General features: G+C 49.7%; 11 protein-coding genes across 11 annotated transcripts; 5 read left to right on the top strand and 6 right to left on the bottom strand.

Annotated features, from left to right (window-relative positions):
• Window positions 1-485: 485 nt before the first annotated feature.
• On the bottom strand, window positions 486-1,826 carry PODANS_5_400 (uncharacterized protein; the record flags this gene model as incomplete). Its single annotated transcript, XM_001904271.1, has 1 exon — window positions 486-1,826. One exon carries the CDS (start codon window positions 1,824-1,826, stop codon window positions 486-488), a length of 1,341 nt encoding a protein of 446 aa, XP_001904306.1.
• A 974-nt stretch (window positions 1,827-2,800) lies between these two features.
• On the top strand, window positions 2,801-3,300 carry PODANS_5_404 (uncharacterized protein; the record flags this gene model as incomplete). The annotated part of the gene is made up of 2 exons (XM_001904270.1): window positions 2,801-2,863; window positions 2,926-3,300. 2 exons carry the CDS (start codon window positions 2,801-2,803, stop codon window positions 3,298-3,300), a joined length of 438 nt encoding a protein of 145 aa, XP_001904305.1.
• Window positions 3,301-6,292: 2,992 nt separating this feature from the next.
• PODANS_5_408 (uncharacterized protein) lies at window positions 6,293-7,079 on the bottom strand (the record flags this gene model as incomplete). Its single annotated transcript, XM_001904269.1, has 3 exons — window positions 6,293-6,361; window positions 6,485-6,567; window positions 6,620-7,079. The coding sequence occupies 3 exons, from the start codon at window positions 7,077-7,079 to the stop codon at window positions 6,293-6,295; spliced, it is 612 nt and encodes a 203-aa protein (XP_001904304.1).
• A 647-nt stretch (window positions 7,080-7,726) lies between these two features.
• On the bottom strand, window positions 7,727-8,821 carry PODANS_5_410 (uncharacterized protein; the record flags this gene model as incomplete). Its single annotated transcript, XM_001904268.1, has 1 exon — window positions 7,727-8,821. The coding sequence occupies one exon, from the start codon at window positions 8,819-8,821 to the stop codon at window positions 7,727-7,729; it is 1,095 nt and encodes a 364-aa protein (XP_001904303.1).
• A 2,136-nt stretch (window positions 8,822-10,957) lies between these two features.
• Window positions 10,958-11,374, bottom strand: PODANS_5_420 (uncharacterized protein; the record flags this gene model as incomplete). The annotated part of the gene is made up of 1 exon (XM_001904267.1): window positions 10,958-11,374. A coding segment is annotated over one exon (417 nt), but the record flags the coding sequence as incomplete, so codon positions are not given.
• A 1,916-nt stretch (window positions 11,375-13,290) lies between these two features.
• Window positions 13,291-13,805, bottom strand: PODANS_5_430 (uncharacterized protein; the record flags this gene model as incomplete). The annotated part of the gene is made up of 2 exons (XM_001904266.1): window positions 13,291-13,609; window positions 13,684-13,805. The coding sequence occupies 2 exons, from the start codon at window positions 13,803-13,805 to the stop codon at window positions 13,291-13,293; spliced, it is 441 nt and encodes a 146-aa protein (XP_001904301.1).
• Window positions 13,806-15,070: 1,265 nt separating this feature from the next.
• Window positions 15,071-15,571, top strand: PODANS_5_440 (uncharacterized protein; the record flags this gene model as incomplete). Its single annotated transcript, XM_001904265.1, has 1 exon — window positions 15,071-15,571. A coding segment is annotated over one exon (501 nt), but the record flags the coding sequence as incomplete, so codon positions are not given.
• Window positions 15,572-17,278: 1,707 nt separating this feature from the next.
• PODANS_5_450 (uncharacterized protein) lies at window positions 17,279-18,265 on the top strand (the record flags this gene model as incomplete). The annotated part of the gene is made up of 1 exon (XM_001904264.1): window positions 17,279-18,265. The coding sequence occupies one exon, from the start codon at window positions 17,279-17,281 to the stop codon at window positions 18,263-18,265; it is 987 nt and encodes a 328-aa protein (XP_001904299.1).
• A 956-nt stretch (window positions 18,266-19,221) lies between these two features.
• On the top strand, window positions 19,222-19,684 carry PODANS_5_460 (uncharacterized protein; the record flags this gene model as incomplete). The annotated part of the gene is made up of 2 exons (XM_001904263.1): window positions 19,222-19,315; window positions 19,395-19,684. 2 exons carry the CDS (start codon window positions 19,222-19,224, stop codon window positions 19,682-19,684), a joined length of 384 nt encoding a protein of 127 aa, XP_001904298.1.
• A 3,069-nt stretch (window positions 19,685-22,753) lies between these two features.
• Window positions 22,754-23,293, bottom strand: PODANS_5_465 (uncharacterized protein; the record flags this gene model as incomplete). Its single annotated transcript, XM_001904262.1, has 1 exon — window positions 22,754-23,293. The coding sequence occupies one exon, from the start codon at window positions 23,291-23,293 to the stop codon at window positions 22,754-22,756; it is 540 nt and encodes a 179-aa protein (XP_001904297.1).
• An 809-nt stretch (window positions 23,294-24,102) lies between these two features.
• Window positions 24,103-25,797, top strand: PODANS_5_470 (uncharacterized protein; the record flags this gene model as incomplete). Its single annotated transcript, XM_001904261.1, has 1 exon — window positions 24,103-25,797. One exon carries the CDS (start codon window positions 24,103-24,105, stop codon window positions 25,795-25,797), a length of 1,695 nt encoding a protein of 564 aa, XP_001904296.1.
• Between the last annotated feature and the right edge of the window lie 969 nt (window positions 25,798-26,766).

Here is a 26,766-nt window from a genome sequence, read left to right as displayed (position 1 = left end):
GCGAAAGAGTAGAGATATGAGTGGCGTGGTGGTGAGACGAAAGTTGAGGTTTGGGGGAGAGTTTGGGTTGACGAAGTTGAGTCCTTAAAACTCCTCAGAGCGACGGGAAGCTCCTGTGTTGTCGAAACAGACATCTGTTTCGTGCTTGACGTATGGCAAGTGCCAGCAAGACTTACCGGTTGACTGTCCATGATCCACCCGCTCGAAGACTGTGTTGCCCGCTGCCTGTGGTGGCAACGTCGACTCCACAGCGTTGGAATTGGGAGGTCTTAGCACCTGCCTCTGTTGTGCTCCTCTGTGTCAGGAAGCTGGTGCCACAGGGTAGGATCGATAACCGCGGGACAATAAGTCGCTTCATGGTAGAACGAGTAATTGATATAGACTAGATACCCAAGCATAAACTACTGAAAGAGCTGATGCAATCACAAGTAGCCCTACCCAATGTCCCATCCCTCTAGTATCCTGAATTTGCCCCTAGGCACCAATTACACAACACCATCATTCAACTCAACAAACATAACACTATCAATCGCAATCGTCCCAGCCCCAAACACCAACGCCTCAATCTTGACATTCGCACTTGTCAGCCCAGCCATGTTAGTCCAAATGATATGATTCGGAGAAAACACCGCCGGAGTTCCCTGCGCAGCATCATTGGGGTTTCTCGTATAAATCGGCGAGTTGTTGATCATAACCCCAACAGACCCAACAGTCCGGTTGCTGAAAAAAGACGTAAAATAAACCAAGTATTTCTTCCCCGGTGTCACTGCCATGCTCCCGCTGATGATCCTCGCACTGACATGCAACTCCTGGTTGGCAGGATTGGGAACACCAGGTGACACCACTCTCCAAGCGTAGTCACCCATGGGAAAGCTGTTGGTGTATAAGCTGTCAGAACCCAAGTTGACCACACCAGCAGTGGCTTGAGGGTCAGGCTTCTGCTGCGTCCAGGCGCCCAACCCGCACTCAAACTCTCCATCCCGAAGCAAGCCGACAGGGGATGTGTTCCCACAGTAAGCGCTCAGGGGGGCAAAGGTGACGCTGTCAAGTCTAGACTCGACATTGAGCCACTCAAAGAAAACAGAAGCTTCATTCTCTGTTGCGTTGGCTTGGAAAGGAACCTGATGGAATCGCCAATTTGTGACTGGGTAATCAAGAGCGCTGACAGTCCTACCGGCGCGGTCATTGATCTTTGTGCCCACAAACCCTCTGGATATCCCATCGAACCATGTGGCAAAGGTGTACTTGTATTTGACACCCGGAGTGACTGGGAAGACCGGGGATGTGAGACGCAAATATGTACAAGTTGTGGGACAGTTGGGAGTGCCGAGGAATTCGGTCTGGAATGAATTGACTTTGGTGAAGCCAGGTGTGGTGACTGAGTACCCATAGACGCTGGCAAAGGGGGCGAATACAAGGGGGTTCCAGGGGGTGAAATCGCACTCAAAGTCTCCGTATAGGAGGTTGCCGTTGACGGGGGTTGACTCGCAGGCAGGTGGCGCTGTGGAGGTGGTTGACGTGAAAGTGGTCGATGTGGAAGGCGGCTCACAGGCCGGGGCATTTGTGGTGGACGATAAGGAAGTCGCCGTGGCAAGGGTTGAGTAGGAGCATGTCGGGCCACACTGACAGGCCGAGATGTACCGATCAGCCGTCGTCCCGCAGGCGTTGGTGGCCCGAGTAGGATAGTTGGTGGCAGTCGTGCCCGAGGCTGTGATGGTTGCGCAGAAGGCGGAAGCGACAGACAAGGCCGAGGGAGACGGGCAAGGAAAGAGAGCCCGGTAGCAACTGTTTTCAGTGTCAGCCTGGGTAGCTACCAAGCGGGTCATGCTTTGAACTTACTTGTCAGCAGCACATCCGGCAGCTGCGCTGATGCCAGCAAGTGACACGACGGCAAGAGCCACAATTGTCTTTAAGTTTGCCATGCTGGTCACCACTGAAAGTATTCTCATGCACTGGCAATCTTGTGAGATGTTAGAATATTGGTAGCTGTTTCAGACTCATGGCGAGGATCTCTACATTACTTATATCTCAATTCTTCAAGGCTCTACCACCAGAACACCTCTGTCAATGGCTTGCTTGACAAGCGAGGGCTTGCATTCACATAATTGTCGACTGCATGTTCGCTGCAATATTCGCGGCAGACACCAGCGTGGCATTGCCAAACCGTGAGCACTGCTTGCCCAAATAAGCTGTCGACACCAAGAGTGAGCTGAGCTGAACCTCAGCCCTACCTGCCTTCGGTGCCTGTCACACGCATCCCGCCGAAAGATTCGCCGACCAACCAACGTCACACTTTCTTTGACAAGGCAATACGATGTTTTTGAAGCCATTGCAACCACCGCCTGGTTCGATGCTTCCCAAACGACACGAAGGGCCAAGGCATTTTGTCCGCGGAACGAGAGCCTTTATTGATTCGTGACAGTCTAGCATTCAGCCACTCTGTAGAGATCAGGCGATGCCATCACGGCAAGGGTACTTGGCGAAAACATCAATGCTCAGCCTGCTGAGGGGGCACCACGTTAAACTGTGGGACGAGGGAGGTCAAGACTTGAAGTCATACAGAGAAGAGAACAATGATCATGGTTTGAGTAAGCCGGAGCAACACTTTTTATCCGAACACGGTACAAAGGTCGTAAGCCGGCAGTTGAGATTAGGGTAGGTAAGGTAGCACAAGTCTGGGGCAGGATGAATAAGTGGGGGGCTCTCAGTGGATGCTGTCATGGATAGGCATTCCATACGCTCCCTGTATTTGACCATTCACAAAGGAAAGCATAACTTGTGCAGTTTTGGAGAGTAAGCAATGGCCACGATAACCGACACGATAACAGGAGCACAGAAACCCGACAGGTTGCATTTCGTCATCGTAAGGCTTCAAGCCCCATCATTCAGCACCTGACCAGAGGCACATTGCTAACGCAGCAACAGGTTGGCGGATCTCTAGGCGGCCTGGCGACAGGCATCGCTCTCAAGATCCTGGGCCACAACTCTACAATCCTCGAACACCACCCCACTCCCCTCCTCCATGACCAAAGAGCCGGCATCGTTGCTGGCGGTCACGCCCTTGAGTTTTTCAACAGGTACCACCGCTGTCAACGCAAAGACATCTCCACCTGCCGCCAATACCTCGACCGCGATGGCTACATCATCCACACCGTTACGGCTAGCCACGACATGAGCTCCTGGGACCTAAATTACTTCCTCATGCGCGCCAACTTCGATGGAATCTCCTCGCCCTCCGCGCCAGGGTCCCCGAACAAGACGTCACACCCTCGACCCTGGCGACCTTTGCAGAAAGGTTAACATTTTTCCGCGCGGATGGGATTCAAATATTGGCGTATCTCATCCCCGGCAAGAACGGGACGGTGAAACCAGGGGAACGTCCCGGAGGGCTCGGCGGAGCTGGATGGGATGATGACGGATTCCAACGGTCGACGGCATCGGATTACGCTGCCGGGCATGACAGACACTGTTGCGCGGGAGAGACAGATGGAGATTGCGAGGGATAGCTTGCCACACGCAGTTTGCGGAGATTGTCTGCGAGGCAGACAGACCGTTTGTGCAGAAGGCGGCGGATGTGATTAATCCGAGGAATGAGTTTTTGGATGGGAGGGTTGTGTTGATTGGGGATGCGCTGGCGGGGTTTAGGCCGCATACGGTTGCTAGTACTGCCCAGGCGGCGTTTGATGCGGTGGTGTATGCTGACTTTGTGGCGGGCAGGTTGGGAAAGGGGGAGTGAAAGGGGAAAACGATGGGATATGCGAGGTTGATGCAGGGGATGGGGGTGAGGATGGGGGAGAGGAGTCAGGTTTCGGGGTTGGGGGTGGAGGAGATGGTGAGGGATAGGGATGAGGCTTCCGAGGTGGTTACGGAGGAAATGATAATACAATGGGCTACTGGTGTCACGTAGATAGCTACGATACAAGGTTGAACTTTGGGTCTCTGTCGTCGTCGCCACACCCGGTGTACTCGTTGTACTTTGCCTGAGCTTGATCTTGATACAGAGAAGCACGCTCACCAAGATAAGGAACTACGCCTCGATCAGCAACCTAAGGATTATTGTATTACCTACATTATGCCGGACCATGGTCCGGCAGTGAAGACATCTGCCACTGTACGTGGATGTCGGGGTTACATAAAGACGAATAACCAACGGTCTAATATATAATTGCCGGGAGAGAAATTTTTTAAACGTTCAGATACCGATAACAATATACCTTGCAGAAGGTTAATCAACTCGCATCTTCCCAAACCCAATTAAATCATCTACCTCCTAGGGCTATCACGAAATAACCCCATTTAAATTCCAATTGTTACCCTTTTGCAAAGAAATCAATAATTTATTTGTACCGAATAACGTGCATGATAAGCGAGCGCCGCAGACAAGCGAGCGCCGCACTTTCTACTACCCTACCACAGCTATCCTCAATTACATAACCATAATACTAGGAAATAACGATAACTGAACTAGAAATAGATAAATCAGATGATTCTGCAGCCTCCTAGCATGTACGTGTATTATGGCTAGACTTACCGCACACGCTACAGCACCGAATCTTCGTACGAGACCTCCCTACACCACCACCACTTTATTGTATTTCCTAGGCTACCTGCTCACCTATAGCCTTTTGATCTAGTAGATTCTATACCTCTTATATAATAAATAACTTTTTAAGCTATGTATATATTTTTTTAGTTCTCCGTTTTTTATTAAGTTTCTTATTAGTTTTACGTAACGGAAAGATTTTTATATAGAAAAGAGTTATCTTATATATTATATTTATTGCTTCCTTAATAAATTAATTTATAGGGGTTAATATTAAAGTTTAAAAGTTATTTTAATAATTAGAAATTCGAATTTTAATAAACGTTAATTATAAAGTAACTTTTCGAGGGTTATATAACGTTTAAAAGACTTAAAGTAATACCGTAATTAAATTTAAGGTTAAGGATATTAAAGTCTAAATATATATATTTAATTTAAATATTACTCTTTTTAAATTATATAATATAAAATTAATTTTAGTAAAATCTTTTTAAATATTTCTTTTTATAATTACAATAAAAAATATTTTTTTAAATATATAAAAAAACTTTAATTTACTAATATATATAATATTTATTTATATTAATTATTTAATTTAATAATTATATCCTTTCTTTAATAATATAAAATAATTAATATTTAATAATTAAAATATATAAAAAAATTATAGAAGTATATATAATATAATAATATTATATTTTTAATAATAAATTTCGAATTTTTCGGAATAATAATTTTTATAATTATTAAAGATTAATAATTAATATTTACTTTTCGTACGAAATATCGTATAAAAATCGAAATACTAAATTTAATTTATACTTTCTTTATTAATAATTTAATTATTATTAATTATTATAATATATTAAATAACCGAAAGGCTATACTTTTAATATTAATTAATAAAATAATATTATTTAATTAAAATAATAAATATTAAAATAATTTAATTTAAAATATTTATATTTTAAATAATTATAATTTACTTACGATTATTAAATTAAATTTATTTAATTTTATTACGGTTATTAAAAATTATAATAATTATAATAATTATAATAATTATAATAATTATAATAATTATAATAATTATAATAATTATAATAATTATAACAATTATAATAATATTTATTATTAAATTTAATTTTATTAAAATTATAAATATTATTATTTATAATATTATATTTAACTTTAATATTCCGTATAAAAATAAATTATTTATTAATAACTTTTATATTTTTATATTTAGCCCTTTAATAATTATATTTATACGTAAAATACGTGCGAAGTTCTAACTAACGTTTAACGAAATTATACGCTTATTATATATTAATAGGAAGCGCGTTACGTGTACGTAATAATCGATTAACTATATTTTTTATATACCAAAGCCGGAAATAAAATACGCGTATAAATAATTTAATTATATATTAAATAATCGTTTTTTCTTTTAAATTTATAAATTTATACGAATTAATTAAAGTATTACGTCGTATAAATATACTAATAAATTAACGCAAATAGTTCTATCGTTAACTTTATAGATCTTCGCTGCGGCTCGTTTATTTAGGTTTTTATTGTTTTTTATAGCTTTAGCGGCTAAAATTACTTTAGCTTCGTTAGAGGTAAAAGACATGGTTTTTAGTTCAGAAATGGAATGTTAAAGGTGGAGGGTTAGGTCGCGGCGAAAAGTGCGGCGCTCGCTTATCTGCGGCGCTCGCTTATCATGCACGTTATAATTAATATTCTTTAGTTATCATTATTAATATCCGTAAGCTTAACACTCCACTTTGCAATCGTGAAACTATAATTACGTCCCTAATAGGTTAGCTGAACCATCATACGCTTTATATTTGAAAGGCTGTCGAAGTATTTGTACTAGACTATTGGATATTGTTTTATTTTAGGGTGTAGAGGTACAAGTGCGTACCGCTTACCTACCTCGATAGCGGCATCCTCGAACGCCTTGGAGCGCTTTTGGTTAAGGCCCTTAAAGTTATGGTCCGGTAACTCCGGGTACGGGCCTATTCCACTTCAATTAGAACAGCGAAGTCTTGGTCCCTACGAGGAGCATACCTACCCGTTTCATTCTGATACTTCCAACTCTGGAGGAGCCAGGCTGCAGTCTCCAAATCCCCAAGCCAACTACCACGGGTATCCCGGCTGGCGGCGGTGTCCAACCGTTATCAACGGGTTTGATTGCTTCGGGTTTGGAGGATTCATCAGGGTCGTAGGCATCGACAGCAACGAGAGCGATGAACTCGGGGTTTTTGATGAACTCGGCGACTTCATGTCTGAAAAAGGTGACTGTGCTTCGGGGATGCCGGTCGTGGGCTGTGCGTTCCCAGATGAAGTGCTCCGAGTAGCGGAAGCCGGAGGTGCAGACAACTCCTAGGCGGAGGATGTTCTCTGGGGAGGCGAGACGGAGGCGTCCGAGAGGTGGTGGGAGGGTCATTTTGGGTCTAGGGAGTTGTTGATGCTGAATGGGAAAAGCCAAGTACTGGTCTGGGGTCTGGGCAGTGGCCAGTGGGTCCATGGGTGGCAGTGTGGTTCAGGAGAGACTCTCAGGGGGTTTAGAGGTCATGTATAAAAGTAGCCATTTGCTCGCATTTTACCTTAGACAGGTCATCAACTCTTTATTCTTTTACTTTTGGTGTCTTACACGCGTGCAGGCCTATTTTGGCCTTCTGATCAGGGTGATACGGTGTGTATTATGTGGTTTGCGAGCCCATAGTGTCTATTTTCTGTCTTTCGTGAAGTGCGGCCTATGAGCGAGCCACTGTCACGAAAGGCGTGTATTTTCAGCCATTGCGAGGGCTTGTTGTGATGTTGTGGTTGTTTATGAGTTTTCTCACCATTTCAGTACCCGCAGTGGGAATTCTCCAATTCCAGCTAGTTATAGGGCTGCCTTGCGGGGCTCTAACCGGCGATTGCAAGCCGGTCGCCTGCTGAACCTTTGTCTCGAAGAACCGGTTAAAACATGCCGGTCTACGCACGTGTTCTACCACAGACACCACGAATCACAGACACAGATAGGTAAGTTATCCCAATCTGAATACATTCTCCTCTGAACAATCGAGCAAGTCCATACATTAGCCATGACAAGTTTCGAAGCACTCCGTTCTTAATACACCTGAACACCACCGGGAAGTTCCTTCAGCCCTACACACGATCACGTTAGCATCAATTCCACCAATTGAAAGACTCAACAAACTCACAAGTACTAGTCCCAACATCCTCCCGACTCTGCTGTTGCTTGGTACACTCATTCGCCGCCTGTGGAGTTTGCAACTTCAGCGCAGGACACTGCTCGCTAAAACAGTTCGTCCCCAGCCCGTCCATCGCCCTCTGCAATGCACCATCCTCCCAACCAAACAAGTAATCCCCATGAGCTCCATACCCAGTCTTGTCACCAAAGCTGTACACCAACGGCTGCTTCCCGTTCTTGTAGTAGTCTGGGTTGGCGAACGGGCCAGAAGTGTCATACATGACTTCGTACATGACCTGCGGAATCCTCACCGGGTGCGAGGCAGGGCAGCGGTCACCAGCAAGGGCTTGGTTTCCTGGGGCGTAAGCGACGTGGCTTTGATGGTCAGGGCTGTCGACGTTTTTGCCGTCCCAGCAGGAGGGGAAGATGGTTGTTACTCGGATGCCCCCGGGGCAGGGCTTGTTTGGGAACTCGGCGGTGTCAGACCTATCGCAGGGCGCTCCGTTGCCGCCACTTATCCGGTCGTTTTTGGCGAGACAGCGATGGCAGTTGACTAGGGGACCAGTGCCCTTGTTTCTGTTGACCGGGTTGCCGGCGATCATCCTGAACCCGGGGGAGAAGACAGTCGTCTTCTTATTGGACCCGCTGAAGGGGCGCATGTAGTAGACGGTGATGCCGCCTGTCTGGTCCATGATGGTACCATTGAGCTGACCGTTGGCCATCTGTGGGATACGCTTGAAGGTTCCGTTTTCGGGGGACTGGAAGTAGATGGAGGCGGTCCAGTAATTGCTGAAGTCTTCGACCATGCGGCAGGAGGTGCACTTGGACTGCTTAGGAGGGTCGATGGTAGCTGGATCCATGGTCACGTTGAAGGAATTACCACCGACGATCTGATGCATATGAGGAGAGAAGAGCTGGCCGGGGTTGACGATGGGGTCGGCGCGCTCGACGACGAGCTGGGAGCAGCTGAAGCGGAGGAAGTCGGAACCGCGGGCGCTTTGGCGAAGGTCGAGGGTGGCTGCTTCCGCGCCTACAAAGAGCGCGGCGAGCGCTAGGATGGACCAAGCCATGACGGTCTGGTGACGAGTAACTAAAAACCTCTCTGAATGATGGATTATTATTTTGGCTGATGGAGGGAACGGACTCGGATCTCTTACCGACAGGCAACAGTGGGTTTATACCCAGTTCTGAACTCAACCGGAGAACTGGGGTGTCAATCATTATCTTGGTGATACATCCTGGTTAATCTAATCACAATATCCAATGCTTGTCCGTAGGGGCTTTGATAAATCGGCACTTGCACAGAGTGCTGGTCTTTACCCTGTCGTCCAATCGGTTGATTTCCAGGCGAGACGATCCAGGCGGTCCAGATCATATTCGCACCACTAAGAGGTGCCTAGGTGGTGGAGGCTCGACAGTATTAATAAATAAAAGATTGTGGTTCAAGTATAGATACTCGGCACACATTCAACTTGGTGGATATGAGTCGAAAGCTTTCAACGGTCGGGGGGCAAGTCACAACTCTGCCCACCGTTGGTGTGGTGCTGCCGTGGAAGCTTTCACTTTCTGCCCACTCGCACACACACTCCCATCGTGACAAAGGTGCTGGCTCCTTGTTATTCTGTGCACTAAAATACCGTTTCATAACAGTTGTTATTGTGTCTCCATGGTAATGTTCGACGCTTTGCAAGGGGAGCTGGGTAGAATGCAGTTGCCCGAGCCTTGCTGTCTCACGCCGAGGAGTGGGGCTGGCCCCGGACAGGAACATCCCAAGACGCTGTTCATAACCGCCAAGGCCTTCCTCTGAAAACCACATCATCCATACCACAACCTCCTGTCACATAGTCGTTGTCAGATTCTAGGCACAGTCAGACAGCATCAGAGTAATTGTTGCCGCACCGGGTGTTGACCGTATCCAGTAATGGCACCTCTTGGCTTCGCGTGACTTCTTTGATGGTTTCGTTCAACATAAGCTCCATCAGGAGAACCCCCAAGGCGAAGAGTATGGGATTTTTAGTGGAGGGCGTGGGTATTATATTTGCGGGGCTTGTTGTGGCCGGGAGCTTTTTTAGCACGAAGCCCTGCTGGAACAAGTACACGCCTTGGTGCAGGGCTACAAATATACCAGCATGTGTTGGTGGGTGAGAAAGCCAGGGTGTATCGTATAGTTGGAGGATGTTGGAGACGAGAGCCGCTGCCAGCTTGAGTTTTGCCCTGTTTGAGAGGTTGTTGATAGCAAGCTGTCGTCGCTGAGTATCAGACAAAACTATCTTCAAGGAGACCAAGGACCAGCTCTCTTTCTCCCCAAGGCTACTGTGGGGGCGGATGTTGTATGTGTTTCCTCTCGGAGTAAGAGAGTCAAATATACAGAGAGTCAAATATACAGCCACAGCATTCCCCGACCCGTTGATTCCCAATCTTACGCATCATTCCGCACAATTCTTGTATCGTGGGGGTTGCTGTAGATGTTGTCGCTAAACCGGGCAGACAGTCGACTCTGGAATTTGAGGATGGGGTTGCTCTCCTCAACGTCATGGACGGAGAATTGCAAGTGCGAGAAGCAAACCGGACGCTTGAGCGAAATGATGCATGGGGAAATGTCTGACCAGTTGAAGGACTCTCGGGTTCCAAGCCCGTCTCCGTCATAAATCTGACACTTCTGCCTCTAGCAGACTGGAGGGGAAGGATGTTTGGAGAGGGTGCTGTTGCCAGCCTGGGGAGGCGAGCTTCCTGTTGAACGAGAAGCTCACGCCATTTCTTGTTGCATATTATCCCGGATGGGTTGTCTGGTTGATGTGAATCTTGATTCGGCGCTGCGTATGATAGGACCACGTGGAATTCAAGACTGGTAAGAATCATGTCATCGTCGTCTCCGGGCACGGTGATTGGGGTGCGCGACAACTGCACACCCACGTCGTGCGGTACCTGGCAGTCACAAGAAATCGCTAAGCGAAAAGCATCAAGCAGACTGTTCGCTATGCGGCGGCCAAGTTTGAGAATTTTGCGCTGCGATCGTTGCTGGCGTTCTGGCCCCAACTTCGCATTGGAAGACATGACACTTTCAAGACTCGAAACGGCGTGTCTTATTCGGTCAATGAGATCTTGGTAGCTTGGTAGGTTGACTGGTAGAGCAGAAACGTCACACGGTTGAAGTGCAGCTTGATGTTCATGGTGTCTTTCCAATCTCCCTGGAAGTTAGCACTTGATTAAATAGATTCGATTAGATACCTTACTTTATCGTCTCTCTCAATCTTTAGCTTTTCTTGGATCTCCTCCACAGCTTCCTTCAGGTCTTGAATGTTTTGTTCGAACACACCATGTGATTTCCACAGCCAACCCCTGACCTTGCTGTGGATGATCGGATCTTTCCACAACGGCCCAAATGGATCCTTGACCATCTCTTCCATCTGATCATCGGGAGCATTCCCTATCAGCAACATCTCCAAAATGTTTTCTAGTCTCGTATGGTCCGTTTCCAGTGTGCGCATTAGCATTTTCGCTTTTCGATGGTACTTTCTCCAAGTGGTAATGGAGTTGGCGTATGATTGTTGAACAGCAACGACGATGGGAAGGCTTGCCAGAACAACGCCCACAACTTCGAAGCCAGACATGATGGACTCGATTCAGTGGATGAATAATGGGTGGCGTAAAGCGCACGACCGTGAATTCCGGTGGCTGGGTCAGAAGGAAAGAGCAACCCGTCGCGGACTGGCGGGAGATGTGTCCCCTCACCACCCACACCTCACATTAGGCAGCTATCTCATGGATGCCCTATCGTCCTCGACACTCCGCCTATCCCCTGCTGGGCTCTTTGGACCGGTTTTGAACGACCCCGCCTCCCTTTCAACTCATGTCGCGACTTGCTTGCTGTTGCTGCTTCATCGTTCTATTTCTCTTTGCACGACCGTATCAATGGAGCCAATCGCCCCAAAGATCCAGAACTGTTTACAGGAACTACGCCGTGGGAGGTGCAAGAAACACAAGAGACCTTCGATGATCCGGATTTTGAGGAGTTTCAGGAAACTAAAGGAAAGACACCCACTTCTCCATATGAAACCGATGATACCGAACTGGCTCAGATCTCGCGAGGCATTCTCGAAATCATCAACTGTTTGTTTCGCTTGACTTTGCCAATCCATAATCCAGCACCTCACGATCGGTTGAAACACAAATCGCCTATTTCTGTGTCTTCGATGCTACCATTCGACATACAACATGTCAGCAAGAAGTTTCCCTTGGCCACCAATGACGTTATTCGCGTTTAGGATTGGCCAACGCCCGCAGGAGGCAATATTTTCTTTACAGAGAGACACTCCACCAAAGCCTTGCTTGTGGACTGGATGAACCCATCTCAGGAGACAAGGGAAAGAGCACGGTTACCCCTTCCATCTTTTTGGATCTAAAGGAACTGATAATCTCTTCCTCGGACAAGCCAATTGTAGACGAAGACCAGCACTCGGAGACTAGCAGTGCACTTACTCCAGACGGCCCAACTCTTTCCGTTGGTGGATTCCAGATGCCAGCTATACCAGCCGGTGCCGAAAGTGGCCGATTCAGATGTCCATGTTGTTTCATGCTTATGACCACTACCAGTGTCAAAGCCTGGAGGTAAATCTTGCCGCCCCCATTATACCTTTGACCGTCGCTAACGGAGTCTGAACATCCAGAGTGTCACTTCTAGGGAAATTTGGTTCTGGTTTCGGAAGACATACTGCCAAAATGTGGGGACAAGTTCTCCGCCGGTCTAATACGCTTCACTCCCCTCGATTGTGCAGTGACAAGGATGCTCTTACATGTAGTCTAAGCGCTGGTCAAAAATGGAAATCGGAAATAGAATTGGCGGTTAAAAGATACTTAGGACTCAGGTAAACCCAAATGTTGCTGGCTGTTCTTAGTTTTTATAGTAATTAATGCCTTGGGGTACTAAGCTGATGTTAATCCTTACGTACATTCTTAAGGTGCAGGACAAATAGCAACACTCGCATCCACTTACTAAGCTCTCAAGCATCCACCTTAACTACCACCCCAGTACACAGCTCTCCCATCAACTCCATACTGCTCACACGAGCCTTGCCGTGATATCTGAGATGCCATTCTGCTCCACACTACTCAGACTTATCGCCGAAAACCACGATTCGCTCATCTATTAGGTCCAGCCACAAGGAAAATCCGACTTTCGCGAGATTTTACGGTAGTGCAAACCTTTACTTTCTTTATTTTAGGCCAAGCATTTGACTACCAGCGGTGGAACACTCACTATTGTTGCGTTTGGTAACTGTTAGATTCCAGTCAATCTCACCATGGGAGCTCCAAGTCATCTCCTTCGAGCAACCAGGCAGTGTGTTCTGTTTGCCTTTTTGTTCTTTCGATTTTTATTTTCAATTTTTTTCATTTTTGGTTCTACTGCGGGGTCGAGTACGAGGTAATACATGTTATCATGACGTCTGCACCCAGCTGAGATCCACAGGTGACAATGTGCTGCATGATCACGAGCATCTTGCATACCTATGCCCCGCATTCAACGTCCATCATCCCTGCACTACCATATCCGCTCCAGCGGAAAGTCCTTGGGTCCAACATAGGCCGTGTAATCCCCAGTCGGAGTAACGCCCTTGATGATCTGGATCTGCTCACTGGGGATAAAATGCGCGCCCCTGGTGTAGCTAAGACGAGAGACTTGAACACTGACGATGACGGTCATACCGGTCGCGTTTCGGAGGACGTCGAAAGTACGCGATGAGGGAGGGCAGGTGCCGCCTTTGATCTCGGGGAGGATTCCCAGGCCACCCACACCGGAGGCGGTGCAGTTATAGCCTAGGGTGTCCATGGTTCCGGGCATGAAGGCATTTAGGGAGTAGCTGTCTCGTGTTAATATTAACGTGTTGGATAGGAAGGAATTGTGGTGAGAGTTCAAGGGGGGCGAAATGCTTACAAGCACATGACGCTGTGAGGGACGCAGCTGGCGGTGAAGTTGCGGGCTTCGAAAACAACATCGCGCGTGGTGATGACAGCCGCGGAAGCAGCACTGGCCAGTGCAAGAAGTGAGAGCTTCATTTTGGCAATTGGCGGGCTGGAGTGCCGTGAATTGAATATGTGGTTTGAAAGTTGTTCAGTCTAGTGAGTGTGAGCCAGTTATCTTGTGCTTGAGCCGATTGCGAAGGACTATTGCTTAAAAGTGAAAGTACTAGAGAAACAAAGCAGGACCGCAGCATTTAATTACCGGTGTAAATACCTAGGTGCAAAGCGATAACGAGGATGATTGGTGGACTCGGCCCTCGTATTCACCTCTGGTGTGGACCAAGTCGACAATCTGTCCCCAGTCAGTTGCCCGATTTCTGTTTAACCGACGTTCCATTGACCCTACCAAGCTTCGGGGCGTTGTAGCCACACGTCATCTCTAGCGAGAGCTTGAGGGCTAGCTAAGCCATGAACTCCGTTGACGGTCGTAATATGTCGTATCGACACATTGGCACAGATCCTGGTAGGTTCCATATTGCTGCGTCATATGACCATCCAGAAACCTGGTCCAGCATCAGGCCTCGATCGTGACCCAATTACCCCCATCACCGGCCGCTCACCAAATCTCGGGCTGGGCTTCATTTGCGCACTAGTCGCAATGCTTGATAGGGGTCTTGATAGAGTTGGCTTCTGGATGCTGCTAGATGCGTTTGGGTCTGAAGCGCTGTGAGGGTTAGGGTTCACTGTGAGCGGCGCTAAAAAGGGGCCAAAGGCCCTTGTATTTTGAGTGGTTCAATGGAAAACCTGCCTGGGCTTACGGCGAAGAATCGATTTCAGGGCGCGACTGCGCTTGATACTAGGAAGCTCAGATTAGCTGAGAGAAAGTCGTAAAATAACCTGCGGGTTATCAGGAGATTCACCTAGTTCGCTAAGGAGTTCGAGGCTCGCGTGCGCAGAGTGATCAAGCCCTCACATGTAACTACCGCGGCGAGGTTCACCCCGAGAAATTAAAAGGCACGCTTCTATAGGTCTAGTCATATAAGACAGTATGGCGCGCACGCGCTACCCGCGAAGTGGGAATAGCTTCATCAGGGGTTGTCGGTGAAACCACGCCCTACCCGGCAGTTCCACCACGGCCGCGGGTTGCCGAGGCCACCACAGGGCTCAGCCCGTTACGCTGTTTGTATTGACCTGAAGCCCTAAGTATCTTTTCGCCGCCGATTTTATTTCTCATTTCCATTTTCGACCAGCGTGTAACTGAAAATAACATAAACAGCAAAGAGGGTGGGGTGCCTCTTGCTATTGTGACACCCCCTGAGCGAGTCCGAAATGGCAAAAGATTTCCCTCGACACAACATTACAGAAGACATGTGTTTGGCGACCTCAAGCCTTATGTATGCATAGAGCCGGATTGCAAAACTGCAAAAACACACTATACCACACGTCAAGAATGGGTAAATCATGTCGAAAGTCAGCACTGGCGCTCCTGGTTCTGCCCATTCGAATGCAACGAGACGCTTTTATCAGTGAGGATGCTCAAGGAACATATAGACAATGCCCATGACACCTTGCGCTCAGAAAGTTATGAGGTCGAGAAAGCTCTGAGAGGAATCCCGCATGCTTCTGAGACAGTTTCCATTTGCCTCCTGTGTCAAGAACAACTATCTGGCCTGAGGGACTATACACGACATATCGGACGCCATCATGAAGAAGTTGCCTTGCTTGCACTTCGCCACCATAAAGACAACTACGGAGTGGAGAATTCTGATAAGGAAGTCTCATCATCATCAAAGAGATCCCAACAGGACGAGTATTCGGGTTGGGATCAGAATGTATCTATGCATATCGAATGGTGCTTATGAATCGTCCCGACTAATCGGCGTCTGGTGCAGCTAAATATTGGTTGCGGACAGTCCATGTCATATATGGTTGGAATGGAGAATGACGGGTACGTCGCCATGGGATCAGGGGCACAGCATTTGTATATTACGTATTGACAACCTGCTTACCCAGCTTTGGAACCAATGTACCCGAAGACCGGGAAGGTGATCTGATCTGGGACAAGAAATACCCGACGGATGTCAGTGGGCTGACAAGCTGCGATCCCTACAAACGCCTCTCTTCGATTACTTCTAACATTCCTGTTGATTGGCCGGCAGAATACCGGCAGGCTGGGCTGTATACTGCACCTGGAAGTTACAGCCCTTCGAACGTCTTGCCGCTCACGGGGGTTGGGGAATCTGCCCAATTCTTGATCCCTGGCCCCTCCCTTTGCGCTTCAAGCCTTCCTGCAGCAGCTTGCCGGTGGGTGAGGGGCTCGTTCACACTCCTTACAGCTTCCCGCTACTGAAATGGCTGCTGCAAGATTGTTCTACACAACCGGTTTTCTTCTGGAATACTGGCAATGAAAACTTCGCTAATCCGGAGAGCTGGTACCGCCACCTTCTCTCTGAAAAACATCTCACGGGCGTCCCAAAGTATGAGTGCGCCTGCAACCATATAGTAACCCGAAAAGATATGCACTGTCGACATCTCCAGGATTGCCATGTCCGTGGTTGGTACACATGCAGTCGTGGTGATTCTACACAAGACAGAGCATACCACGAACAGCATTTTGATGCTTGCGGTCGACCAAAGAGGGGCCGAGGCGAGAAGCCATCTCCTGAAGTCGGGTTACCAAAGCAAGCCAAGGTGGTTGAATCCCACGCAGGGCAATCTCAACAGTTATCTATTATCGCGGGTACGCCGACGCAGGAAGATAATCAGCTTTCTTCTGGCATTCCTGAGGTTTCCTTCTCCAACCAAGAAGTGTCGAACCGACCCCTCCCCTCAACCACCAGCGATACCCACGAGTTCGATATGACAATATCCCGAAATGTAAATGTGCTGGGTGGTTAGATAAAGCCTCTCAAGGATCTATACTGGCGTCATTTGAAGATTGTGCATTGAGGATCGAGTTCGCGTACGTCTGCAATTGTGACGATTGGACTCAGGATAAGGAATATCACAAATTGCACCTTGATCAATGGGGGCGTAGGAGGCGTTCCGAAGAAATCAGTGAGATAAGATGGAGATATTGATCAGACTAGAGGACTCAAATACAAATATGTGTTCCCAGACCCTAGGTTGCAACCACTGGGTATTTCTGATCGACCTTACGGCGTAAGCGCATTCCCTGTGCTACTCTTTCTTACATACCTATCTATGGATGGGTACACTAAGATTGACCTGAACAGGGCCGACAAGATCAGTCTGAATTTTGTTGGCAAACATCCACCGGTATTTGGTAGCAAACAAAGGCACGTCTCCGACTCGAGTGAAAGATGGTTTGATCCCTTCTGCCAACATAAAAGACTTCTGGCCTGCCGATGGGCTGAACACCTTCTTGCTCCTCCCTGCTACATAGCCGATACTGAAATATCAAGAACGGGCCACAAATACTTCCTTTTTCAGCATCCCGACTCCCCTCTTGTCCTCCCCAGGTTCTCAAGATCACTATCGATTGCTTGACAGGAGGTGACTTCGCTACGCTCTCAATCGATCGACGTTCCGGACATCTCCAAGTCACAATGGAGAAAGCCGCCACAAAACCCTACGTCATGCGCGAAGTCCCTGGCAAAGGCAAAGGACTCATCGCCACCTCCAAAATCCCCAAAGGAACCCGCATCCTCTCCGAAGCGCCCTTATTCCAGGTCTCATCTGTCGAAATACGTCCCGACGTCTTAGAAGCGCTCATCGTCTCGGAGCTTCACCACCTAACCAAGGACCAGAAGCGTGCCTACGTCTCCCTGCGCAACTCGTACAGCAAAGAATCGGGTGTCAGGCCTATCTTCGGCATCGCCAAAACCAACGTCCTCCTCTTTGGCACCCACGAACCGGAGGGTGGGCTGTTCCTTGAGATGTCTTGCATGAATCACTCTTGCCGGCCCAACACACATTACAATTGGAATAACAAGACCGAGCGGTTGACCATCCACGCGCTGAGGGATATTCAAGACGGGGAGGAGCTCACCGTTTCGTACATGACGCAGACTGGACCGCGGGTGCACCGCCAAAAGTTTCTGGAGGATTGCTTCTTCTTTCACTGCGAGTGTGAGCTGTGTGGCTTGTCGCCGGGGGCGAGCGAGGAGAGCGATATGCGCTTGTTGGAGATTGCGGCGATTGAGCATGAACTCGAGGATGGTAATGGGACCTTCTATTACGCAAAGGCGCTGGCGCTGTTGCGGGAGATATTTGCGGTTTTTAGGGAGGAGGGGATCTGGGATCAGTCGATTCCGAAGGTGCATGTTGTTGCGTTTCAGATTGCGTGCATGTATGCGGATGAGAGGAGGGCCAAGATCTTTGCTCAGCGGGCGCTCGATGTTAGGGTTGTAATTGAGGGGGAGGATAGTCTTGAGGTTGCGAAGTTGAGGGGGTATGTGGAGAACCCTTCTCAGCATGCGTCGTGGCAGTTGAGGGGTAGGTCTCCCCCTGATGAGGTGGCGAGGATGGAGGGGTCGGAGGTGGATGACTGGCTTTGGGGTAAGATGACGCTGGAGGCGGCGCTGAATGGATAATGGTTAGGTTGGGTATATCGTGGTGGAATAGTATCAAAGATCGATCGTAGCATTGGATACATGGTCAGAACTTAGACCAACGTTGTTGAAGAAGTCCCTGAAATGGTTCTACGTCTAGTGTCACATCAGCAAAAGGGACGTTGCCGTCGTGATGGAAGTATGGATCCACAGCTGTAAACAAAGAAAAAGGGGCTTGAGGTATCAACCCTAACCCACGCTCGAGTCTCTCGTGAGCTATCAGCAACCGGATGAGAGCTCCAAGCTGAAAGATGACACCCTCAACAGACGAGGTCCCCAAACGATCTGATTCCCTTCTTCATTCTTCTGCCATTTGCTCCAGCAAGCCGGAGCAGAGCTCTGGATATCGGGATTCAACAGAGTGTCAGGCGGGGTCTTACGGCCCCAAACGGCAGGGTGTGACTGTCGGCGGAAAAGGAGGAGCAACTAGAAATGAATGTGCAGGGTCTCAGATACTAAATGACCACTGCATTCCGTTGTACTGGAATTTGTTGATATCTCGATCTCCATTGGGCTGAGGCTGCCGTGACCTCGAGGAGCTCCGAAACAAAGACTACAGGCGATCATCACAAGTAATGAACTTGGCGCAGCAAACGGAATGACCCCCTATGGCTCCCGAAAGAGACCTCGTGATAGAGATAGCCGGCCTCATCCCAAGTACAGACCCACTATCTCCTGTAATACCGCTCCTTTCCTTTAACCCAAGCAGTGGGGTACGTACGGATGGGCTCCAGATGACCCATCATGACCTTCGACGCCCTCCGCCAGAGACTTCTTCCAGAAACCAATAAAGACATCGTTCTCCTACCTCTATTGCCTCCCCTTTCTCTTCTTCACCACGCAGCAACATCAATCACTTCACTCTTTGAGACCTCTCAAGCAACTCTCACAACTCACCTTCACCACTCACAAACAACCAACCTTCCACAACCGTCAAAATGGTCTCTTTCACCACCTTCGCTGCTGGTCTCGTCGCCATCTTCGCCTCTTCTGCCATGGCTGCCCCTACCAACGCTGCCGCCGCCGCCTCCGGTGACTTCACCCACTACAGCATGTCCACTCTATATCTCAAACAACTCTAAATGCCAGTTACTAACCACTACCTAGACAGGCCCCTCTGCCGGCCTCGGCGCCTGCGGCCAGCTCCACCAGGACAGCGAGTTCGTCGTCGCCCTCTCCCACGCCGACTTCGACCCCCAGACCCCTGGCGGCAACCCCAACAACAACCCCCTCTGCGGTCGCCGCCTCCGCGCCAGCTTCGAGGGCAAGTCCGTCAAGGTCGCCGTTATCGACCGCTGCCCTGCCTGCTCCGCCGGCAGCTTGGATCTCAGCCCCGCTGCCTTCTCGCAGCTCGCTGATCTCGGCCGTGGCCGCATCCAGGGTTCTTGGGTCTGGCTCTAAATTCATTGACTACCGGGGAATACCAACAATGGCGATGATATGGATCTTGCTTGAGAGATGGATGAGTAGGCATGGAACTGATGGTATCTGATTGAGATCTGGGGGAGGAGGATCGGGTGCTATTTGGGGGCATGTCGACACCCGTCTGGAATGGGCAAGGAATTTATGGGAGTGGAGTGGCTGACCTGAGGCTGGTCGCATAGGATGGGAACGGGATTCCTATCTTTGGCATCCATAGCTTTGAGCGTTTAGTAGAGGAGACGGTCAATTGACTTCGATTTCTTTTGCGCATGCGATAATGTATCCTCATGAATTGTTTTAGCTGTTCCCTGATGATATTTGGCATATTGATAGGAACTTCTAGGCCCAACTGTCCCACGGATGTATGTAGGAACCGACTCGCTTCAGATATTACCTGCAGGAACAAGGCGATCTCATCTCGAGGTGATCTATCTCCTCGGACTCTTGGGATTCCCGGTGATGTGCGAGACAGATCTGACTGCGATGTATGCGCTGGTTGCTTCAGGCAAAAGAGGGCACCTAATCACTGCAGGGTTCTGTTGCGGTTCCAGTTTAGCCGTTAGCTACTCTGTTGTGCGAACGCGGGAGGATATGAGGTGGCGGCTCGTAGTGCTGACAGGGGCACATGAAAAACAGCAAGCATAAATGATCATTGTTCCTTCCTTTCTGAGCTGTGGAGTTGGCTCCAAACCAACCCTTTGTTACCTAGTCAGCGCTCAGTGACCATCATGTTATCCCTTAGTAGTTTATCTGCCCTCTGTGCCCTCGCTGTGGCAGCGCTAGCTGTCGATCCCGCCCCTCCGACCCTAACCTACCTCTTCAGCGTTAACCTGACCTTCGCGGAACCCATTTCCATCGGTTCTGTCCCCTACGGCACAAGGGATCTATTGACAATCTCGGGCGGGAATGCTGTAGGCCCGAAGATCAGTGGTAGGAACTGCGACCCGTTTAAACGAATGTTGTGTCGCTAATACCACAAATAGGGACAGTTGGAAAGGGCCTCGACTGGGGCCTGACCTCACGCCAGGGTGTGTTCAGCCCAGACGCCCTCTACTCGTTGCACACCGATGACAACGCCACGATCTTGATCTTCGAGAAGGGACACGCGCCTCATGTGCACATCCTGTTCGAGACGGCGAGCCCAAAGTACGAGTGGTTGAACTCGGCTGTTGCGTATGCCACTGGAGGACCGAATGAGGTTGGGGTTGGGTTGGATGTTTGGCAGGTATGTCAAAGTTTCGCTTCTTGGGACCTTTGGGCGCATGAGCAGCTATAGAATTCGATGCTAACGCGAGAAACTTTGATAGATCGGTGCATAAGCCTGTTAGTAAAGGAGACAGAGAGACAGGGACTATGGCGGAGGACTAGAAAACTACAAATCGTGCACATAGGAGCTTTGTGTGTCTTGCCTGCCCGTGTAACGTATGGCCAGAATCGATGGAAATTTTGACGGTTGGAAGTAGGTCAGGTACGGCTCGGGCGGACCGTCAAACGTGCGGCCAGGGTGAGCCTGGGCATGGCATAATGAAAAGGCGGAAGCCGGAGTACCTGTACTGTAGGTGCGGTAGTCCCTTTCTCCTACTTTGGCGGCGCGACATCTGAGTGCAATCCTGCTAGCCTACCACCCGACTGTAGCTGAATTCCGGCGGGAAGGCACTGCCCTTAGGAGCTCCGTTCCTTGACAAAAACACTCCAACCAGAGCAACCGCGTCATTTTTATTCCTGCAACAACTACCCCACAGTTTCTCCTTGAATTCATCATCACGCATTACACTGACGGCTAGTATTACCACATGTACCTTACTAAAAACAGGATCCCACTGACTGATTCTGTTTAAAAAAGACTAGAAGATCAGCACTAGCAATCTCGTCATCGACGCGATCCCTACTTTTCAAGCAGATCCTGTTCGAAGACGTTGATCCCTCGACCGTCCATTCCTCCTACGAACACCCATTCTACTACCAGACCGTTTAAACACCATCTTAGATCCTACCTACCAGCTGGGAGAATTGACGTTACGTCGATCGATCATCGTCACTGGAGCCTTGCGAATTGAGAATTATAATCCTAGTCACCATTCAATCCTCCACCAAGCCCACCAGGCAACCAGTGCCACGAGAAACACTCCAGCAGCGATTGCCAGCTCTCTCAACTGCCGCTTCCTTCTCCTTTCCATTGACTGCCGATAAAACTCCTCTGCCGCGATGGACAGCTCCTCCATTCTCTCCTCCGATAGCGGACCCCGCTGGAGGATCCGCTCAATATCTTGGCGGACCCGCTCGGCCGCCTGTTCGGCTTCGAGGCGCCGCTGCCGGTTGGCCTCAATTTCGGCGCCAGCTTCGGCGATTGTGGACACAGTTGCTGAGTGGCTCGGCCCGGTAGAGGTCGAGCCAAGATCGGTTGAGTAGGACTTGTCTGGGCCGGCATGCCGGGTGGGTCGTCGGGTTGGGCGTTCCATGATGTCGTGGTGGTTCGAAGTGGTCAAGAAACGCCGGGAATGAAGGCTTGTGGAAGGGAACCATGGGTGGATTGGCGCTTTTTCGTGAGTGTTGATCTCGCATAGGTTGCTGATGAGCTCAGCGTTCGGGAGCACCGCCTCCTAAGCACAGCCACCATAACTGGGTGCAAGTGCTACCGCGCTAACAGATAAATGTGTGTTCCGACACACATGGCGGTTAGCGCCTCAGCAATTCTTTTGACCTTGCCCGGCTCCCTCCACAGGACCAGCTAGGCAGTCGGAGTGGTAACCTCATCTGTACAGCGCAACAATTCACATTCGGTGGCGTAGAGACGGAACGGGTGATTGGTTTGCATAGCCTTGTCCAGCAAGGCATCCCAAATTTCTATTGTTATCTCTTCCACACCACAGACACTAACGAGCACCCAAACCAGAACTCCTCCTCCATGTATCCATACCCATTCTAGAACGAAAACGAACTCGACAAAGCAAAGCGATAAATGTAACCTAATACGCCATCCAAGCGGGAAATCAAATCAAGTTCCTTTCTGAATGCCGGACACCTGCACGCTCAAGCCCATCGAGTTGCTTAGCGAGAGCGAGAAGAAGACTTGGAGCCGTCCTTTCTGGACTTCCTGTCACGGGAGGGGCGAGCCGAACGGCCACGGGAATCCAGCATAGAAGCATTGGACTCTCCAATGGCAAGCCTCTGCCTGTCTTCCTGCGACCTTTTGCCCCGGTTGAGGAGTGCTGCGGGCACATTACCCTCGGTTGGAATGATGGAGTCGCCGGAGCCTGCACTGCCTGAGCTGCCTGGGCGACCGCCACCTGAACTGCCTGGGCGAACACCGCCAGAGCTCCCTGGTCGAGGACCGGGAGAGGCTGGGCGCGCCGGAGTTGAGGGGGTGCGGCCAGCCGTGGTGGTTGTGCTTCCACGCTGAGCAGTAGTGCTGCTGAAGGTGCTGGCGCTTCCACGCTGGGCAGCCGTGCTAGAGCTGCGAGAAGGAGGGCGGGCAAAGCCTTCTACTCCGGGGGAGCCATAATCACCAAACCCGGAGGAGAGGGTGCTCTCGGTGATGGTGCTCTGGCGAGGGGCGGGAGAGTTGGAGCGGCTGGGATTTCTGGACATTTTGAAGGCTGCTTGGGTGTTTGAAATAGAGGTATGCGATCTTGTAAGGTTTCAGTGCCGGACTGGAAAAGTGCGAATGATGAGCTGGAGTGAGAAAATCGGGTTCTTCTTAGGTTGGATTTACTGTCTTCTTATACGCAACACATCTCAGGACTCTTTCAAGGCTTTCTAGGTATGTAGCCATTTTTGGCATCAAAATTTACGTCAACAGAACTATTCGTGGCGTCCTAGGCCTGTTGGTCTCAAAAAAGACGCTCACACAGGTCTTCAACAGGTCCAAAGATGGTGAGAAGCCCACCGCGGTGCATCATGCGACTTCCAGAAAGGGGTTTAAGATGCTATGATGCTGTTGGAAGTCACTCTGCACTGCTCGATTAGGCCCCGATTCCCACTCTCCAAGTTTCTGCTGGGACGCGAGCCTTCCATAGATATCACACCTCTTCTCGGCGCGTTCGGCTTCTTGTTTCAGTGCAACGACCTGAGCGCAGATCGGACATGGCAAAGTGCATTGAACCAGACTGTCGGGATCGAGTTCCGCTATTGACGAACGACGAACCGGGAAACACTCATGTTTTGATGGGGGCACAGTTTGGGGGTTGGCTGCAAAACACAGCCCCAATGATACGGCGCCAAATTCTCGGCCAGGGGCCCCAAATGCGTGCTGGACCAACACCAACAAACTCCTGCGTTTTGAGGCGTCTTGGTTCAATTCTACAACATCATTTATCAGCAACGAGCAATCGACATTACACAGGAAAGTTCAATGCTAACTTTTTGGTCGAAGTGCTCAACCTTTAATTTCCCACACCATGTCCGAACAGCCTTCACCGGAACCTCGACCGGATCGCCGGACGCGCGAGGTCGCCATGTATGGAGATGAAATGGTGGAAGAGCGTCAAGAAGCGTCATATGACTGGGTCAATGAAAAGATCCAGAATCCCGAGTTGCGCACAGAGATCATCCGCATAGTCAAGAAGTACCACGGCGGAAGAGCTGGGAAATGGCACTCATCCCTCTGCGGGAGCTACAACGCCGTCTTCGTCATTGAGTTCCAAGATCCCGAGAGCTACGGCATGATGCGCGTCCCGCTCCCGCGCTTCAGCCTGGAACTGAGAGAAGAGAAAGTCCAAGCTGAAGTCAACCTCATGCGTTACGTCGCGGCAAACACCACCATCCCCATCCCGCACATCTACCACTCGGGCACCGCCTCGCAAAATCCCACCGGCCTCGGACCCTTCATCATCATGGACTACCACCCAAACCTAGTCCACCTGTCCACCTTTCTCGCAGACCCAGACACCGACCCCGAAGCCCCAAACACTATCAACCCAACCATGCCCGAAGACAAGATCCTCTCCCTCTACCGCCAGATGAGCAACATCCTCCTCCAACTCGACAAACTCACCATGCCCCAAAGCGGCTGCCTCGGCTACGTGGACGGGGAGTACACCGTCCACGCCCGCGCCCTCCCCCAGACCCTAACCGACACCATCACCATGGCCGGCTGCCCCGAGTCTGTCCTCGGCCCCTCCAACCGCGTCCTCAACACCTCCCACGAGGTCTACCAGTTCCTCACCGACCTCCACATTGCCCAGCTCGTCTTCCAGCGCAACGACGCCGTTGAGTCGGCGGACGACGCCCGGGACAAGTACACGGCCCGGCACATGCTCCGCAGGGCGGCGTACATGAACCTGCTGCCGTCACCAAGCTACACGAGTCGGCAGGAGCACATCACACCGACGCCCGAGACGTTCAAGCTCATCTGCGACGACTTGACGCCGCACAACGTGCTGGTTGATCCCGAGACGGGGGAGGTGAGGGCGGTGATTGATTGGGAATGGGCTTGGTTCGGGCCGAGGTCGATGGCGGCCGATCCGCCCTGGTGGTTGATGCTGAGGAAGCCAGATATGTGGAATGGTGGGGTGGAAGGGGGGTTAGATGATTGGGTGGGAAAGTATCCGAAGTATCTGGGGATTTTCCTCAGGGCGTTGGAACAGGAGGAGGAAAAACTGGGAAAGGGACAGGAGGTGACTGTACCTTGTCTTGGGGAGCCGTTGGAAGACGATAAGGTGGCAGAAGACGGGACGGTGTCAGAGCGGCTTGACAACCTTCATATATCGGGAGATAGCAGCAGCAGCAGCACCACCACCACCACTACTACCACTATATCTACCAACCAGGAAGGACCAAAAGAACCACCTCTCTCCGTCAGGATGAGAAAGAACTGGGAAGATGGGAGCTTTTGGATCAACTATGCTGCGAGGAGATCATATGGGTTAGACCCTATCTACTGGAAGTTTATCGACGAGAGGCTGTTTGGGGAGAACCCCGCGGGTGGGTATGAGAAAAGGGCTGAGTCCATGACTGCCGAGGCACGGGAGCTGATGGAGATGGTGGTCACAGACAAGATGAAAGAGAAGAACGGGGAGAGGAAGGTGGTTGAGTGGTTTGCTGAGGAGGCGAGGGGGCATTTGGCTAGGGTTCTGGGGTATGGGCAGTTGTGAGTAGAGCATAAGGTAGGGTAGGTATCACGGGCGTTGTATGGAGTTTGTCTTTTATGGTTTGGATTGCATATACAAAGTCAGCATGCAAAGACATTGAAGTGAGATTAGAACTTGGTCATATGCAGTTACAATTTTATACGATGGGTACTGAACGGTATACCAACATAAGCTGACGTGTGTAAAATGGTAGCTCTACAATCAACCTAGTTCAGCAATAGGTTTGATACATGAATATGCGCCAGTCATGAGCCTGCCTCATATAAACGCATGCAAAGAGGAATTAGAAATAGAAGTTATTTCAACATGACTTCATAATCGAGGAAGTCTCGTTGACAAGGGAGCGCTTGTTAGTCTTTTCACAGATCATCACCTGACAAGTCATATTTTCAAATAGTTTAGTTCTATTCACAATTGAACTGCATTCTATCGAGCATATCCCTCATAAAAGATTTTCATCAAACCCAGACCAAGCCCACGACCAGGCTCCCAGGATGTGCCCATCACGACTCAGGCCCGTGCTGTGCCATCGTCATGCATAAACGTTGAAGACTTGGCAAGGATCTTGGCACAAAACGGTTGCAAATAAATCTCCTTGGACTTGACAAGCCGGCTCTTCCTTCGTTTTTCTTGTGCTTGCGCAAGCATCCCGTTGCTTCTTTCCTTTCCTTGTTGAAGAAACGGTTGAACAGGGGCACGAGGGGCAAGGTCAACATCATCAGTCATCATCGCAGCCTTGTCGATCCCAATTCACAAAGAGATCCCTCCCGATGTCAACAACGCCATGAGGTTGGGTTTGATTGGGGTTCACGATGGGCGTGCGCGGGCTGCAGATCCGGCAGATGGGAGGTGCAAGTCTCACCTTGGTCTTATCTGTCAACATGTGGACAAAGTGATAAGAAGCAGAGGAACCCCCCCCCATGATCCTCTCACCATTTTCCTGCCATCGAGATCTCCTGGGGACTGGTTGGT

This window comes from Podospora anserina, chromosome 5 (assembly GCF_000226545.1).
Source record: "Podospora anserina S mat+ genomic DNA chromosome 5, supercontig 1".
Lineage (NCBI taxonomy): Eukaryota > Fungi > Ascomycota > Sordariomycetes > Sordariales > Podosporaceae > Podospora > Podospora anserina.
Note: the sequence above shows the minus strand (reverse complement) of the source record. Positions and strands in the feature narration are given on the sequence as shown.